The sequence below is a fragment of the Budorcas taxicolor genome, chromosome 11 (genome assembly GCF_023091745.1).
Source record: "Budorcas taxicolor isolate Tak-1 chromosome 11, Takin1.1, whole genome shotgun sequence".
In the NCBI taxonomy this organism is placed as follows: Eukaryota; Metazoa; Chordata; class Mammalia; order Artiodactyla; family Bovidae; genus Budorcas; species Budorcas taxicolor.
In genome coordinates, this window is record NC_068920.1 from 39,994,888 (window position 1) to 40,013,598 (window position 18,711).

General features: G+C 41.9%; 1 protein-coding gene across 1 annotated transcript in view; it reads left to right on the top strand.

Annotated features, from left to right (window-relative positions):
- Window positions 1–18,711, top strand: part of RCAN2 (regulator of calcineurin 2) — a 274,691-nt gene that overhangs the window by 49,545 nt on the left and 206,435 nt on the right. Inside the window, exon 2 of the mRNA XM_052648849.1 lies at window positions 1,299–1,525. Coding sequence (XP_052504809.1) covers window positions 1,301–1,525 — 225 coding nt within the window. The 5' untranslated portion in view covers window positions 1,299–1,300. The remainder of the gene's footprint in view (window positions 1–1,298; window positions 1,526–18,711) is intronic.

Consider the following 18,711-nt stretch of genomic DNA (forward strand, 5'->3'; position numbering starts at 1 on the left):
AGTATGCAGGAAGGCTGATAAAATCTATTGGATTATGTATCAAAACTTGGGAAAACTCTCCCAGCTGGCTGCAGTAGGGTACAATTTTGAGTGTAAGGGGTGATGAGATAATAGAATGATGACGGAGCACTGGTAAGTGAGATTAAAACTGGAAAGCTTCATATTTGGGTTGCTGAGGGAGAAAAATCTGTATACCATGGATCAATTAGGATAGTACTGATTGTGTGTGTGTGTGTGTGTGTGTGTGTTTATTTTATTTTAGTTTACTGGGTCTTCATTGCTGTGTGAGGGCTTTCTTAGTTGTGGTGACCAGGGTCTGCTCTCTCCTTGTGGTGGCTTCTCTTGTTGCGGAGCTCAGGCGCTAGAGTGCATGGGCTCAGTAGTTATAGCGCGTGGGTTTAGTTGCCCCTCGGCATGTGGAATCTTCCTGGACCAGGGATCAAACCCAAGTCCCCTGCATTGGCAAGTGGATTCTCAACCACTGGACCTCCAGGGAAGCCCAGTATTGATTTTTTAAGATCTGGTGTTCACAAATTTCTCAGCGTAATTATCCTAGGCAGAAGAGGGTATCTGTGAGTGTGTGTGTGTGTGCACGTGTGTCTTCTCATTGTGAATGAATGGTTAACCATTAGAGTTATCCTGATCAGGATTCAGGTGGTCATGAAATAGATTGTATTTCCTTAAATGTAGACTTGTACTAATTTTGATCTGCTTCATTTCTTTGGTATTGGAGAGTGAATTCTCATGCCAAACTCCCTGAGTTTGAAGCCTAGTCATGCCATTTTCTCATGGACCCTGTCAAAGTTACTTAATTGTTCCTCAGTTTTCCACTCTGTAAAATGGGGATATATGGGTACCAACCTTGCAGACTGTGGTGGAGAGTCAGTAGGCCAGTTAAGGCATGTAAATCATTTAGAATGATTCCTGGAATTCAAGAAATGATAAGCATTAGTAGTTATGGCTGTGGTATTGTATTCAACATGTAAGTTATCAAAGCACTTTATAATCTGCATTTTTGAGTCCATTTGATTCTCCTAAGGAAGCAAGGCTCAGGGAACTTAGGTAATTTTCCTAGGTCCCCAGTCCAGTAAACACTGGACATCTGGGCTAGTATCTCTAGCCTCAAATTCCAATCTTGCTCAGGTGGGTCTTTTTCCCATAGCAGGGACTGGATTCTTGCCCAGAAACAAATTTGTCTGGAAAGTTTTAATTTAGAGATCAAGGGGAATCTGTCCCAGACACTCTAGCTATAAGGGATCGAACCCTACTCTAACTCACGTCCATTTCTATATCCTCAGGAATGAGGGGAGATTCTTACTTCATTGGGATGAGGAGCCTGGGGCAGCAGGGCCACATCCCGGAAGATGGAGGACTCTTCTTGCTCTGCTGCATAGACAGAGACTGGGCCGTGACTCAGTGTTTCACGGAGGAGGCCTTTCAAGCCATCACAGACTTCACCGACCTCCCCAACTCACTCTTTGCATGCAACGTCCACCAGTCGGTGTTTGAAGGGGAAGAAAGCAAGGTAAGAAGACTTTCTGCTCCTGAAATCGAAGGAGATGCAACGTCAGTCCCTCAGCACTTCTGTTGCTCCTTTGTGGTTGAGGTTTGGAAGTTTTTGAAAATGTTTACTTGGTGCGCCTCTCAGCATGCATAGCAAGAGCAGAAAAGCCTGTTCTATTATCAGTTGACATTGGAGGTATACATGACAAGATTATATGAGAGATTCCGTTGAATCAGATCTCATTGTCTACAACTCAGAAGTCTGTCCAACAGCAAAAGAAAAATGGCTTTAGAAATAGTGATTGCAGGAGATACACCCTTGGTTTAGGAGGCAGATGTTGTTTAAAAAAAAATAGTTTTATTTTCCCGTATTATTCTGCCCCAAACTTAATTTGCCTTTCCCCAAACAGCACAAGCCCTCTTTCATCCTTACTCTTCCTGCAGTTTGATGACTGACCTAAACATGGCTTCTTAAATTGGGCCCCAAGTCTTGCAGCATTTATTAGAAAGGTAAATTTGTTGGCCATCTGAGTCTTGCTTTGCTTGCTGATACCACAGTAGGTAGAATTGTTTTGGGTGTGTTGTAAGAATTTTCTTGAAAATGCTTAACCCCTTGACTTGAAATAATTAGGGAATAAGGTTGTCTATGAACAAGCATTTTCTAGAAAATGAGGCTTCTGTTTTAAGAGCAAACTTGATTCAGTGGAGGTATTCTTGGGAGTCAGGGTAAATATTCCTTTCAGAAGTCTTTGTAAAGTTCACTTCGGTTTTCTCTGACCTTTTAAGAGAGTCTGAATGGATCAAACCTTACCTTGGGGGTGTGGATTTCTAGTTGTAAATGTCCACTTTTAGGCTATGTTGTAAATCATGGCCAATATTTTGAGGGGAGGAAAGGGTCTTTTTTTTCTGAACTAAAGTATGGTTCTGTGTGAGATTAAGGGTAGGATTTATGATTGCTGTTTCATAAATTTGAGCTGTTTTTCCAGCTGCTGACGTCCGATCTCTGTTTCCTGAACACGGTTACTAAAAGTTTTTGTTCTGGATTTTATTGGTTTTGTAAGCAATCCTGATAGCTCAGAGAATTAGGAATTATTTCAAGCTGTATAAAGATAGTTTTTTTTTTAAAGATAGTTTTATAATGATATTATTTTATAGTTGAGCAGTTGAAATGATGAGCTAAAAACAGCCTGAAGTCCAAGGAATTATATGTGGTTAGAACATCCAGAGCTGTGATCACCAGACTATTTGAAGTAAGAAAATGGCATATATCCTCTTTGAAAGAAACTACAAATTTTGCTCTTGGCTTATAACCAGGTTATAACACAGATTATTATTTATTCAGAGCAGGTCATCGCCCCCTGAAATCTACCTGACATTAATTATGAACAAAGGTCTGTATTTTCTTGTTCTGTCATCTATTTAAGTATCAACGATCAGAAGGATCTTCCTTAGAGGTTTAATGAGGGTTTTGACTCTTTCTTGATAAAATACTTTTCGATCAGTTAAAAAAGATTTAGGAAAGAGCCAATCTCATTCAAGGGTTCAAGAATGACCGATCAGCCAAACCAGAATTAGTTACATAGAAAGATGGAGACTTGGGGAGAGTTCACGGGAATCTGCCCACATCTATTTTGATATTCTGATCTGTGATTGAATAATGGATTACTAAATATTCTCATTTAATTTGTATATGAAGTTGGTACACTGCAGTTTAACAAATAGGATTGGGCTTTAAAATGACCTTGCTAAAATATTGAGGTGAAATCAATATGATATAGTTCCATGGAATAAGTTTCAAATGATGTAGCTCACATTTTTATAGCTAAGGAGGCGAATTTTCTAATTGGCCAATGCCTACTTAATTAAACTTATTAAATGAGACAGGAAGTCTTCCATTTTGGTGCAATTTTTATAGCTCCTATTCATGGAGAGTCTCTGGGACGTCAAATAATGTGATCCAGATTCAGTTTTTATTTAATTATATGATCAGAGTTTAGGGTGACAAAGCAAGATAATCAGATACAAATAAATGGATAACAGAGGCATGATCACTGCGACTACAGGGAAATAAAATGTTTGAGGAGCCTCACGCCTCCCGATTTTACTGCCACATATTTTCCTTCTGATTCTAGACTTTTCTGTTCTTCTCTTTACCTCCACTTTTTCACCCACTATCTTAATAAAACTCACTTGTCCTGTATGTCATTCTCTCAGAATATCCTTCCCACCGTGTTCAAAGTTCATGAATCTGAGCCAGGAATTCTAATGATGGTAATCTTTTCCAAAGGGTGGACATGGGGGGCACTATTAGGGGAGATAATTTTAGGTAGAGGGAAAAAAATCAAGAAAGCTTTCTAGCTCTTGTATCTGCCTGTGGGTAAGGCCATGGGGATTGTCTAAATTATTTGGCTTTGGGAAAATGCCTTCAGGAGCCTGCAATTATCAGAGAGATAAGATATCAGAAATGATGCTTGGTTTTCATCTCAGAGATCCAAGTGGGTAGATGGTAACTTGTTTTGGTGAAGTTCTTTCTTTTTTTGGCAAGCCTACTTTTTTAAAAAGGATATATATATTTTTTAATGTGGACCATTTTTTAGAAGTCTTTATTGAATTTGTTACAATATTGCTTCTGTTTTATGTTTTGGTTTCTGGCTAAGAGGCATGTGGGGTCTTAGCTCCCCGACCAGGGATCCAACCTACATCCTCTGCACTGAAAGGTGAAATCTTAACCAATGGACCACCAGGGAAGTCCCAGCATATCTACTTTCGATTCATTGTTTCTTGATTCGTATCAAGAAAACAAGTTTAGCTTGTTTGCTACAATTATTATAAAGCATACATTTTAATTTCCTTAGCTTGGTGGGAATTAAGGCTCTTGCTTTCTGACTATTATGATTAAGTCTTGGCAGTAATCTTTATTTTCCCATTTGTCAGACACATTTCCTAAGCCTTTTTCCTTTTTGGGATAGTTTGGAAAACACGGACTTGGCCCGCTCTTAATATAGGTAACACCATAGGAGATGATCTTCTGGTCATGTTGCTTCTGCTTATCAGCGTGATACATGTTCTGATATGCTCATTTCTGCCAACCTATTTGAATCCTAAGTTCTGACATCTACAGAACATTTTTCTTTTCAAACAACTTCATGAGGCCGTGATGTTGACTCCAATTTTCTGTTAGGCAGAATTCTGTGAGATTGTATTTTGATTTGCTGCTTCTGCGAGAAGCGAGCACATACCTCAGTGTGGTTCGTTGTGGTCCAGATGGTTGGGATTTGTTTATATAACACAAAGGAGAACCAGAGCTGGAGGAAATTGGCATCTGAAACCAATAAATGCAGATTGCTGTTTGCATGCTACAGCTTGCAGCATAAATATTTTTGTATCAGACACATTTAGAACTGGGATTGTCACAGCAGGCAATACCTATAAGTTATCAGGGGTCGTTAACCTTTGGCATTTTCCCCTGGCTTTCCTTTCTGGATACAACTGGGCTGCACCAGTCATCTTAAGACAGATGAGGCTGGAGGGGCACCCTGCAGGCTGCTGTGTGTCTGTGCTCAAGATAGATAAGGCTCTGCTCCATGGGACGTTGGCACTCATTGGTAGCTAAAGGGGAGCAGTGCACCAACCACCATAAAATTCTTAGCCAGATTCAGTTTATTAAGGGGAAGCCTGAAAGGTGAGTTGTTATTGACCTCCAAAAATTTTGAATTCATTTAGTTCAGTAGCAACAATAATAGTATCAGTAGGAAGCCTTACATAGCATGAAGCAAGGGGCTCAGTACTCTTCTGAGCCCCTTGCTTTCTAGACATCAAGCCTGTTAATCAGCATGACTACCCTAGAAGGGTGGTGTCTTTCTGCCTTTCCACCTCCTGGGCACGTGGTAGGGTTGTGTTCCCTGCACCACTCTAGCTAGTTCTACCCAGTGTATAAGCAGAACTGATCTGTGCCACTTCCGTGTGAGGCCTTTAATCACCAGTGTTTGAAGAATGATCTTTTCACTCCGCTCAGGTAGTTGGCATTGTGCCGGGCATGCCTTTTCAGGCAGTCTGGTTTGTGGACTGAGGACAAGGATGACCCAGGGCAGGGTCCTGGGTGCCCTTGGGGTAGACGTACAGAGTGACAGCATCAACAAGAAAAACCTTTCTTGCTTGAAGCCACTGAGATTTGGGGGTTTCTTATTAGAATATAGCTGAGTCCACCTAGGTTGATACTGCAAATATGATTATCCTCATTTTTCAGATGAGGGCCCTGAAGCCCAGAGAGGTTGCCCATGATTTCACAGCTGGAGTGGCAGAGCAAGAATTCAAACCTACAGAGTCTGTGCTGTTAAACATTATGTGACACTGCCTCTTCATACACAAATATTTCTTGAAAACAGGTACGATGCTTGGCTTTGGGGACGCAGTGGTGCACATAGACTCATTGAACTTCAAGTCTACCAAAGCAAACAATTCAAATAAGAAAACAAGCATAATCAATCTAGTGATGCTAAAACCAAAAGAGCATTTAATACGTATTTTCAGCTGTACTCACTGCCCTATATACGCATGCGTGCACACGCACACAAGATTTTCTTGTTTTGGTTATGTTTTGTTTTGCTTTTTAAAAAACAAGCATTTCTTCCAACTACTTAAAGACAATATCCTACCAGAAAGGGCATAGATCAGAGGCCTGGTGCTATGCCTGTTAGGCTTCTTGCTCCTCATAAATGGAGCATCTCAGTGCCTTGAGGGTGGCTGGAGTGATTCTAGGTTCAAAGATGTATATCTTTCATTCAACATCACCACTAATAGAATACACCAGCACCTTCTAGAGCTCAGCTGAGGACGCAGTGACCTAGTCAACCCTGGCAGCGTTGTGAGGTCACCCTCAAGGATTTTGGAAGGTGAATCTGTTGATTTGCAATTTTTATTTGATTTCCACATAGGATTTGCCTTTAGTCTGTAAGGGTATGTAAATGTTCCCATTGTACTTTACAGCTGCAGGCCCACGATCTCTTTATCTGCAGTACCCCAATTTGAAAAGCTCTGGAAATTGAGACTTCATAACCCATTTTAAGGTGAAATCTCACTTGACCTAAATCATTCAGAATCTAACCAAGACTGATGAGAAGCTTCTTCTAGGGTGAATATTCATCCATCTCTTTGCAAAAATATTCCTGTCTTTAAGCAATGGGGACTGCCCCCCGACTTGATGGATCATTACATAATGTGAGGCATGCGTGCCACATTGTGTTCTAAATCCCTTAATTCTGAATTTCAAACATAGCGGGTCCTAAGAATTTCAGAGAGTGAGTTGTGGACCTGTAAACTATATAAAAATGCACCCACAGCCCATGTTCACCAAGAAGAATGAATGTATCACTGAAATCTGGACTGTCATAAACAAGGACAATTAAATATTTTTCCCCATAATGAGATGCTTGTGTTGATTAGAAATAAAGGGCATATTGAAGACAGAATGGGCTCATTCAGTTTGCACACCTGTGCGCTAAGTTGCTTCAGGCATGTCTGACTCTTTGTGACCTTATGGACTACAGCCCGCAAGGCTCTTCTGTCCATTGGGTTCTCCAGGAAAGAATACTGGAGTGGGTTGCCATGCCTTCCTTCAGGGGATCTTCCCCACCCAGGGATTGAACTTATGTCTCTTATGTCTGGCAGGCAGGTCCTTTACCACAAGTGCCGCTTGGGAAGCCCTTGTTTAGTTTAATAATAGTAATAATGAAAATAGTAATGGCAGCAGCAAAGCTTACACAGCTTGGAGCAAGGTGCTGGATACTCTTCAGAGTGGTTTTTAGACATTAAGCCCTTTAATTTCCATGGCAACCCTGTGGCATGGATGCTGCATGGCTGACCTTACTGAGTCAAACTCTGACAGTCTCTGAATCTCCTTCTTTGAATGTTTGCAGTTGAAAGCTCTGACTTTGACCTGTGGTCACTACTCATCCTTTTACCCGGTCCAGAGCTTCTGCTGTAAAATATTTATGCCGCTCCCACATGTTTTGCTTCTCTTCATTTGGGTTTTTCCTCTCTATACTGTGAAGTTCTAGAAGGCAGTCAAAATTTGTATTCTTCCTAGTTGTATTTCCATCACCTTGCTGGGTCTCAGGCATCATAGGTGCTCAGTAAGTACTGAGTTGGACCTCCACTTCAGTGGTGACTAAATGAAGGTATAGAGGGATGAATTAGCCAGGATGGGCTCATTAATTAGAGAAACAGCAAAGAGCTGAGTGAGGCCTCTGAACATTTAAGTCTAGTTCATTATCCACCATGCATTGAGAAACATCAGTTCTAGAAATAAAGTTGGCCATTCATCAGCACAACGTTCAAGTCAAAACATGTAAGACAGAGATCTCAAGTGATTTCATAGCAAGATGCAAGTTAAATGTCAGTGCATCGAGTCCATATCACTCTTACAGTCAAGATATGACACATATGAATAAGCCTGTTTTGTCAGTTTATGGTATTTTAAGCTTTTAGAGGCAACTGACCTATTTAGTGGGCTTCCCAGGTGGCACTAGTGGTAAAGAACCCACCTGCCAATGCAGGAGACACAGGAGACGTGAGTTTGATCCCTGAGTTGGGAAGATCCCCCGGAAGAGGGCTTCTTGGAGAATTCTCCAGTATTGCCTGGAGAATCCCAGGGACAGAGGAGCCTGGCAGGCTACAGTCCCTAGGTCGCAAAGAGTCGGACACGACTGAAATGACTTAGCAGGCATGTACCATGACCTATTCAGTAAGCCAAGAGAGTAAAAAAATCTTGAACACGTTTATTTCCATAATGACTCCTAGAAAAGGAAAGGGAGAAATAAGAAAAGAGAAAAGGCAGCAAGGAAAGAAGAAATCCAGTGCTTTAGAAGACCTTGGAAAACTTGTAATAGGGATAGTTTAAAGCTGATTGAAAAAAAAAAAAAAACCGCTCATGCTAAGGATATGTAGCAAAGGATGAACAATCGGATAATAATTTACTATAGCTTGTGTTGCTGAATATAGCTTGAAAGAAATTAAGTGAACTGTTGTGACCTAAGGGTGGGAAAGGGATAACCAAGCATTAATTTTAAATATTAAAGTAGAAAACTGTTATATTAGATACCGGATATTCAAGGAATCCTTAAGAGTCTCACCATTTCTCGTGTGTCATCCTTGGTGACTTTGACAGATTTGTTTGTTGTTTTCAAGAATGTTTAAATTGTAAAAAGGCAGTGCCTGTCATTTTACTCAGTACATTGGTTCTGTTTTTTCTCTGGAGGAGGACTGGGAACCATAATTAGTCACCGCTAATCACTTGGGGACACCTGCCAGATGAGAGCCCAGCATGGGCCAGATTTGAAAGCTGTTGCAGGACACTCCCTGGAACCGTAACCTTTCTTGAAGTGACTAAAATATTCCAGAGGCATATTTAGTGGCTTGCTTCCCCACAGCACTGAGTGACCCCCCTGGGGCTCAGGCGCCTGACCAGCCACTCGAAATGCCCCACTTAACAACCTGGAAATAATCGAGGCAATGGGAAGAATTAGGCCCGATGCACAGAGAGCCGGGAATATTTGGTTTCTGTGCCAAACGGGGTGAGCATGTATTCCTGATGCCACCCGGGGAAAAACGGCTGCCATGTTCTGAGGAGACTGGGATCCTATTAAACAGGGACTTGGCACTTTCTCCCCCTTTCGGAAAAATGAAGGTACTTGGAACCCAGTGCGTATGGTTTTCATCAGAGCTACTGATAGCCTGTTCAGTGACTGTGACTCTGGGCAGACGCCGTCTCAGGGCACACCGCCTGTGGCCAGGCAGGCTAATTTGTGAGAATGCCCTGTTGATGGGGTGGAAAAAGACCTGAGCAGTTGTGGGTGGCTGGGCAGGTGGAGGGCAGGCTGGATTCCATCCTCCTCCACTGTCTTCTTGGGCCTGAAGCCCTTGAGAAATGCACCGACAGCTCACCCATCACAGTGGTGCGTGCGTGCCAAGTCGCCTCAGTCATATCTGACTCTTTCGACCCCATGCACCGTAGCCCACCAGGCTCCTCTGTCCATGGGATTCTCCAGGCAAGAATACTGGAGTGGGCTGCCATGCCCTCCTCCAGGGGATCTTCCCCACCCAGAGACTGAACCTAAGTCTCTAACGTCTCCTGCATTGGCAGGCAGGTTCTTTACCATTAGCGCCACCTGGAAAGCCCCCATCACGATGGTCCCAGTCTAATAAGATCATCGTCAATTATTTACAATTTAAGAGGATTTATAGGGGTTTCCCTGGCAGTCCAGTGGTTAAGAATCTGTGCTTCCACTGCAGGGGGCACAGGTTCGATCCCTGGTTGGGAAGCTAAGATCCTGTATGCCACACTGCCCAAAACTCAAAAACAAAAAGCATCCACAAATTCAAAGGTAAAAATTGTGTTCTCTTGCCTCAGAACATTTCCTTTTTTAAGAGGTGGTTTTGGAGACAGAGCCCAGGGAAGGGAGGGGGAAGAATAAGATTTATAATTATTTTTCCTTGCACTCACCAGCAAAAGTTGGCCTGGGTTTCACCTGGCCTTTCTTGGCTTTTTTGACTCCAGTCCCAGCTTGGTGGTCATGAAATTCTCAGCCAACTTAGAGATAACCAGAGGAAGTCAGAGAGTTTGGACATGAACTTTAAAACTCTGCTAGGGTATCCTTCACAGCAGGCCTGACATTTAAGCTTAATGGATGAGATCAATGTGATACATGACTGGATACCAATTCGTGTGACACTTTTTCTATGAGAGTGGGGATTGTTAAGGTGATGCTTACACATACATTTCATCATTATCTGCTCAACCATACTCCTTTATATAGAATACATAGAAACATAATGTGTAGCTTTTTTAAAAAATTTGATCAGTTTCTAGTAATATTTTGATAATGTTGTATTTTACTGGGAATGTTGTATTTTACAGCATAACCATCATTTTAAACATAAAAGCCAGCAACTCTATCAATGATTTGAAGGGGAGACCCATTGAATTGATACCTGACATAGTGAAGATTTTTTCATCAAATGTGTTTAACTATCATATCTTATACTTTGTTCAAAATCTACAGTTTTCCACCAGGTTTGTAGCTATTATGAACTCCAAGCTATTTAGTTTATTATTAATACATCGAGTACACCATGTTATGGATTGTCAAATCCAACCAGATGATTGTTGTCTTTTTGTATTTTTTAAAAAAGTAAACAAAATTTTCTGCAGCTGTGCTGGGCCTTTGTTGCTGCTTTCCCTAATTGTGGGGCTGTTCTCTGGCTGTGGTGTGCAGGCTTCTCATTGTGATGGCTTCTCTTGCAGAGCACAGGCTCTAGGGCACATGTACTTCAGTAGTTGTGGCGCGTGGACTCAGTAATTGTGGCTCACTGGGGCTTAGTTGCCCCACGGCATGTGGAGTCTTCCCGGCCCAGGGATTGAACCCGTGTCTTCTGCACTGGCAGGCAGATTCTTAACTACTGGGCCACCAGGGAAGTCTGATTCTAAGTATCTCGAGGACAGCGGAGCCAGCTCCTCATTTTTCTGCATCCTACACTGTCCCACTCTGGACCTAACACGGGCACTGACAGGGAGGCAGGAGGGCCAGTGAGAGGGGAATTGGATTCAGTCACACTTGAGTCCAAATCCTGCCTCTTCTGCATCCTGCTTGTGTGATCTTGACCAGTTTAGCTTCTCTGAGTCTCAGTTCCCTCTTTGATGAAATGGGTTCACTGTACCTTCATTCTTGGTTGGTTATGTGATTAAACAGGGTGACGTGGATTGAGGAGGTGGCTCTAGACGAGATCTTTTGGTAAACATTGGTCTCTTCCTCCCCACCCAGGTAAAGCTGGGGCTGCCTCTGCTTCCAGGAAGGAAGAGCTTTTCTACAAACATGCAAACCTAGATGAAAGAAAGGGTTCATTTGCCCACCTCTTTGTAGAGTCCTAATGGTGTTTTGTTTTATATCATAGACTTTGTCGAGAAAGTTAATCTCAATTTTTGCCACAAGAATGCTGTTTCTGCATTTGTTGTAGGACACATGTGGTTCACTGTCGCCCATATAAGGTTCAGGGGATACGTTTTGTTTAGAATACAATGCCAAGAAAACTGTTGACTCTGAGGAACTAGTATTTTTCTCATTAGAGGAATTATGTAACTTGTATAATACTTACTTTTATGTAACTTATATAAATCTTAATTATGTGAGTTACAGAAGTCTTCCCAAGGAGCTCAAAATAAAAATTATTACTCAGGCATAGCCACTCTACTTATTCCTACTGGTCTGGATATTCTTTTTCTGTTTGTATTAACCTGCTTGTATGTGTAATGTAAAGCATTTTTCTGACTTCTGATCAAATTGTATTCATATTTTACATTCATATGTCTTATGAAACAATCATCTTTCAACATGTAAAGGAGGCTGGTTGGGAGTCACTAAGGTTTATTTTGCAGATACTTGAAATTCCACTATGAACTGAAAAAAAAAGTCGCCTAAATTAGTAGATTCTATTTTTTTAGAATAACAAACAAACGTGCACATTTTTTTTTGCTATAACTTACATTATTTGGAAGAACAGTTTTTAAACTTCTTCAAAGGAGAAATGAGACTTGGCCATCACGATTAACAGCAGCATCTTCCACAGCACATGGGGTCTGTGTTTTTAGAAAATCACCTGATCACGTAACTTTTTAAAGTTTGACTCTTAAAGCTAACTGTTATGCTACTATTAATCTGTGGGAAAATGAACACGTATAAGCCATTTGAGGATATGTGTATTTGAGGTTGTCCTTTTACTACTCTACTTTTGAATCCTGAAGTCCTAGAGCCAAACTATTTCACGGGAAGTTGCTTCAGTTTCAAGGCTGGAGATTTTTCTTCTTTCCTTCAAATAGGCTATTTTCCTCCTCAGTATTGTGTTCTCTCCAGTTGCAAAACTTGAAACAGAAGTCCACTTACAATGAATCACTGTGTCAGTGAAGTTCAAGGCATTGCGAGTATAGAAGAGGAAGGAGCTTAGCTCTTCAAATAGCCTCTTTTGAAAATTTCAGAGAAAAGGGAGTCTCAGGGTCAGAAATTTGGCACTGATAACTCGCTTGCATTACATTTTTTCCTGCAGATTGTCTTGCTGTACGCATGGGAGGATGTGGCCATGGTGATTGATTTATTTATTTTGCATATATATTTAACACATTTTTTTTTTTTTTTTGCTTTCATTTTGTATTGAGTTATAGCCTGCTGATTAGCAATGTTGTGATAGTTTCAGGTGTACAGCATGGTGGCTGAGTCATATATATACACGTATCCATTCTGCCCCAAACTCCCCTCTCATCCAGGCTGCCACGGAACATTGAGCAGAGTTCCCTGTCTATACAGTAGGACCTTGCTGGTTATCCATTTTAAATATAGCAGAGTGTGCGTGTTGATCCCAAACTCCCTGACTAGCTCTTCTCCCCATTCTTCTTCCAGGCAACCATAAGCTCGTTGTCTAAGTCTGTGAGGCTGTTTCTGCTTTGCATTAATAAATAAGTTCATTTCTGTCATTTCTTTCTGGATTCCGCTTGTGAGGGATGGCATACAACATGTCTCCTCAGTCTAACTCACTTCACTCAGCATGACAGGGCCATGGTGGTTTAGGAAAAAGAGGAGAAAGGGGCTCTCCCTTGGGTTTCCCCAGCCGGCCTTTGCCCTGCTCTCTGTCGACAGCCCCTGGCTCCAGTGGGGCTGACGGTCATCTCTGAGTTCACATGTCTGAGCAAGTGGGGTCCCTTTCAAAGGGCCCCATTTTTGGCATCACTGACAGTACATACATTGCAGTGTTTTGAGTAGTGAAAAGCCTTCGTAGTTAGGGTGGATTTGAGGTTGTGGAAACACGTCACTCAGAGCTGTGTACAGTGAGTGACTCAGGTGGGTAACCCACTCAAGTAAAAACATTATTATTTAAAAAAACAACATGTACAAAGCACTGGAATGAGGAATAGCTATAAAATCAGAGGAATGACTCTCTCCTGGAGCTTGGGACTCTCGGGAATTTCAGAAATGCATTACAAAGATATGGCTGCAATAAAGTCACCTTTTTGAAAAAGAAACACTCTAATTCTGAAGGCCATATGAAAAAGGAATGTAAAGTATATCTTTGGTAACTTTTATATTGATTATATGTTAGAATGATGGTATTTTGGGTATATTCAGTTAAAGTATACTATTAATCTTAAAAGAAAAGGAAACAGCTGCACAGGTGAAACCTAGTGTATTGAATAAGATGCAGAGTTCTTTCCTTATGCCTGTTTATAATGCCCCCAGCCCTGACTCTCAAACCCCTGTCTCTTGCTTTGTGCAACAGAGCAAGCATCGCAAAAAGAGATTGGCTCAGTGGTGTAAGGACCATTCTATCTGCCAAGTATCTCCTGCAGTGGCCTGGAGTCTTTTGGAATGTAAAGGCTGTTTTCTGATCAAGAATTCCCTTGTAGGAACTTCCTTGGTGGTCCAATGGTTAAGAATCTGCCTGACAATACAGGGGATGTGGGTTCAATCCCTGGTCTGGAAAGATCACACATGCCACGGGGCAACTAAGCCCATGCACCACAACTACTGAGCCCATGCTTTAGAGTCTGCGCTCTGCAACAAGAGAGGCCACCACAGTAAGAAGCCTGTGCGGCACAACTAGAGAGGAGCCCCCACTCACCGCAACTAGAGAAAGCCCACGCAGCCGTGAAGACCCGGAGCAGCCCGAAAAGAGCTCCCTTTTTAATGAACATACCCTCAGGAGATATTAAATTCTAAGATATCCTTAGGGCTTCCCTCGTAGCTCAGTTGGTAAAGAATCTGCCTGCAATGCAGGAGACCCTGGTTTGATTCCTGGGTCAAGAAGATCTGCTGCAGAAGGGTTAGGCTGCCCACTCTAGTATTCTTGGGCTTCCCTTGTGGCTCAGTTGGTGAAAAATCTGCCTGCAAATGCAGGAGACCCCAGTTCGATTCCTGAGTAGGGAAGATCCCCTGGAGAAGGGAAAGGCTGCCCACTCCAGTATTCTGGCCTGAAGAATTCCATGGACTGTATAGTCTGTGGGGTCACAAAGAGTCAGACACGACTGAGCAACTTTCACTTTTCACTTTCAAGATATCCTTAAGATATACCCCATAATATGATATGATACCTAATCTACAAACCCAGGGCAGGCCAGTGACCCGTGAATATGCTAGCAGAGGGGAAAGTACTGCCTTAAGCAATCCACTCCATCCATCCACTGATTATTTAACAATTATTGAAGACCTACTGTGTCCCCAGTATTGCTCGTAGCCTTGGGAGAACAAAGACTGAATGAGACGCAAGCCTGGTGTTGACTGGGGTCTTGTAATTAGAGGACAAGTTGTCTGGAGTAAGAGGTTGAGGTGGATGCAGAATGATATAGGAGCCAGGGAATAGGGCACCTTAGAGGGGAAGAGAAGACTCTGGAACTTCGGGGGTAAATTTCTATATTTTGTTTGGAGCTCTCCCTTGCCCCAGCATCTCCAAATGGACCCACCGTCTGCCATGGAGCTTGCTGGCCACAGTGATTTGAGGACAGCGTCCTTCAGACCCGCCTCTTGTATCATCACCATTGTTGTCCTGTCCCACAGGGCCTGTTTGGACAGGACCATTGATAACTGACCTGGATAAAGAAACAACAAACTGCTCCAGTGTTCTTGCCAGGAAAATCCCATGGATAGAGGAGCCTGGTGGGCTAATAGTCCATGGGGTCGCAAAAGAGTCGGACATGACTTAGTGATTTAACAACAACAACGGTTGATGAGTGAGGGTGGCAGAGGGGAAGAACTGACTTTGACTTTGGCAGGAGCTTCCTTTTCGCCAATTTCACTCAGCCCTGGAGACAGGCATGGCTGGATGGCCACACGGATGGAACATTCTGTGACCCACCTGTCCCCGTTTTCTCCTCCAGTGTGCAAAATATTTGCCTTCCTCCTAAGAGGAACTGTGAGCTTGCTTATTTTAAAAACTGCAACCTGCGAGGACAGAGGGTGTTCTCTGACAACATTACATCATTGAAGCCTCTAGGTGTTGAGTCATCATTATTTTTAGGCAGCTCCATGCTTTTTTTGGTTGTTCTAAGAATAGCCCTTGTGTCTGGACTCTACAGAAAGTCACCTCAATACCGATCCTGTCACCGCTCCAGAGTGGCGATGGAATGCTTTCTGGATTTCCAGGGCACACATTTTAGAATTTTGCCTCCCAAACCTTCTGCCCTTTTAGGTCTGTAGTCAACGTGATAACTTTGTCGGATGCTATGACCTGCATTTGGGTCACACCTGTGTCAAACGTACTTATTGTTGTAAGACAGGAGCATGAACAATAGAGTAAAAAGTGTTTGCTCCTCAAACGCTCCTCCCTGTCTCCAGCTCAGTGTCCATTTGGTTTGTGAAGCCCTTCCTCAGTGACGTCACTCAGTGTTTCAACATTTCAAGGCCTCTTTCTGCGCCTTCTCTTTTATGGATTAAGTGACTTGAGACCCCTCACAGGCGGGGGACTGCTACTCTTGGCATCTCTGTGGGATCAACTGAAGGAGGCCAAGGTAAATGTTACGCTAGGTTGTTAAACTAAATAAGCATATAAATTGTCAACCATATTGCAACGTGATGACAGGGCAATAAAAATGGACTGAGCCAGCCCAGAAATGGAATTTTGCGGGTCAATATCGAGGCTGGTTTTCTCATTGCTTATTGCAGAGCATATGCTCAGATATGATCAATTTATTTTATGTGGCATTTCGAAGCCCATCAGAGCACTAACAGCTCATGAGCCAAGCCAAATGCTGTTCTAACTGTAGCATCAAGGAAAGCAGCTGCTTGGAATAAAATGAAGCAGTTGTTTAATATGGTATTCTAGTGTATCTTTTGTCTCTGGAGGGCATGGAAGGGTCATCACATGACCTGGGTATAAGTGTGACTGAAAGGACCAGTGCACGATATGCGCTGTCTGCCGAGTGCAGCCCAGGAAGACCAGCCTGCGTTTTGAGCTATAGGTGCTTTAACAAAGTTGGATCTGCTTTTATTGTCTCAGAGCTCAAACTTCTTCCCCACCCGGATCATTTTTGTTGTTCAGTTGCTAAGTCATGTCCTTCTCTTTATGACCCCATGGACTGCAGCACACCAGGCTTCCCTGTCCTTCACTATCTCCCAGAGTTTGCTCAAACTCATGTCCATTGAATCAGTTCATCCTGTCTCTCTAATTGAGGAAATGGTATATAGTATCTTTGTGATTAAGAGAGCAGCCTCTGGCATCTATCTGTCCAGATCCACTTCTGATTCCTGTGTGCCCATGGCAATTTATTTCATCTTTCCAAACAGCAGTATCTTCACCAACAAAACATCAAGTATTTATCTCATAGGCTGCTGTGAGAGTGTAAGTGGTATAATCCAGGATGCTTTGAATTGCAGATGCTCGCTGGTAGTAATTTCTGCTCATTGGTCCAATCTTCTGCACTGTGCATCATTTACAGCTCATTGGATTTCCTTGCCCATGGTTGTTGCCTAACTCATCAAAGAGAAGTCTACTGGTCAGCCTTGTCGTCTGTTCTTGCTACCCTCAGGAGAGCTTCTAAATCAAGATGGCAGTGTGGAGACCAGATGACCACCTTTTGAAATCTGAACAAATAGTTCATTCACAGGAACCAGCCTGGAGGAAAGCCCATGTACTATCTCCGCTGTATACAGCGTCTTGAACAGCCATACATTTCTATCCTGCACCAATTAATTGCCATTCTTATGTCCTCATCCCCCAAGACTCACTAGAAACTTCGTTTTCTTTACTGCTGAATGTAATGTTAAAAAGATTAGATGTAGTCATCTGGAATTTGCATTTATATATGGTGATGAGAAGCGTGGTGTGTATTGGGCTTGATGTTACAGTTTAAATAACATTCTTAGAAGTTTTCTGAAAAAACAAGTCAGTTTTGTCTTGTGATTTTCTCTTCCATTTGGTCTATCTTTGCATCGGTTTCCAGAGAAAACTGGATTGGTCAAGTAGTTGGTAAGCAATTACAGTCATTTCAAATTTTAATTTCAAGAAACTAAAGTATACTGAATACAAGATATTTTTTGTCTTGCTGGTGTTTCATCCCTGCTTGGTGCCAATTTTGAGTATGTGTTCATTGCAATTGGATCCAATTACTTTAGAAAGGATTAACATTTACATTAGAAAGAGAAGGTAAATGAGAACAGAGCCTTTTAAAGTCTGAATATGGTATTTTTTTCATAGTCATTAAGTACTTTAAGAGTTTTGCTTAGAAGATTCTTCACTTAATCCAAGCATATTTTTCTAAAGAAAATAGTACAGGAAACATCATAACAAAGTAGATGAATGAAAAGTGTCATTTCTTTGGAAAAGAAACATCATTGCAAAAATGATTTGAATTAGTATGAATGACTTTGTTATAGTTAAGAAAGTGATTTGAAAAAAAATAATTCTTTGGAAAATCCTCTCTAATTGGTATAGAGAGAATGAGAGTTAATGCCATTTATGGTAACCTTTTAAAATTTCCTTTAACACAAGTTATCATTCATGTAATACTAATTATTGGTTGGCACAAACAAAGTGTGAGGATTTATATTCTGATCTATACAGAAATGTCATCATTAATAAGTAATGCATTCTAACAGCATACTTAATTGTCAGAGGTTTCATTGCCAGGAATAGGAATAATATGAGAGGCCTAGAGCCTCTTGCGGCCTGATATAGTTCAAGGTTTCTCCACTTTGGCACTATTGATATTTTGGACTGGTCATTCTTCGTTGCAGGGGCTTCCCTGTGCATTCTAGGATGTTTAGTCCCATTCTTGGACTCTACTCACTAGATTCCAGTACATCCCTGCTAGTTGTGACAACCAAAAGTGTCTTCAGACATTGCCAAATGTCCCCTTGGGGACAGAGTCACCCTGGTTGATTGTTCCTAACCACAGACTAGCTGCCTGGGAATTTCTTAATACCCATTCTAGGATCTCATCTTAATGGATAAGAATCTTTTGTATGGGTCCCTAGGAGCAGCAGATTCTGTTTCTAGAGAAATTCATAGCTTTTGAGGAAGCGCACAAAATAAATAGCATCAGGTGATACAGTTAAGACACAAATTAGTTATTGTGGTGAATTAGCATTCATAAGCTGATACAAAGTCTGGCTAATGGATGGACGTAGAGAGTGTCATATTGGGTGAAGTAAGCCAGACAGAGAAGGAGAAATATCA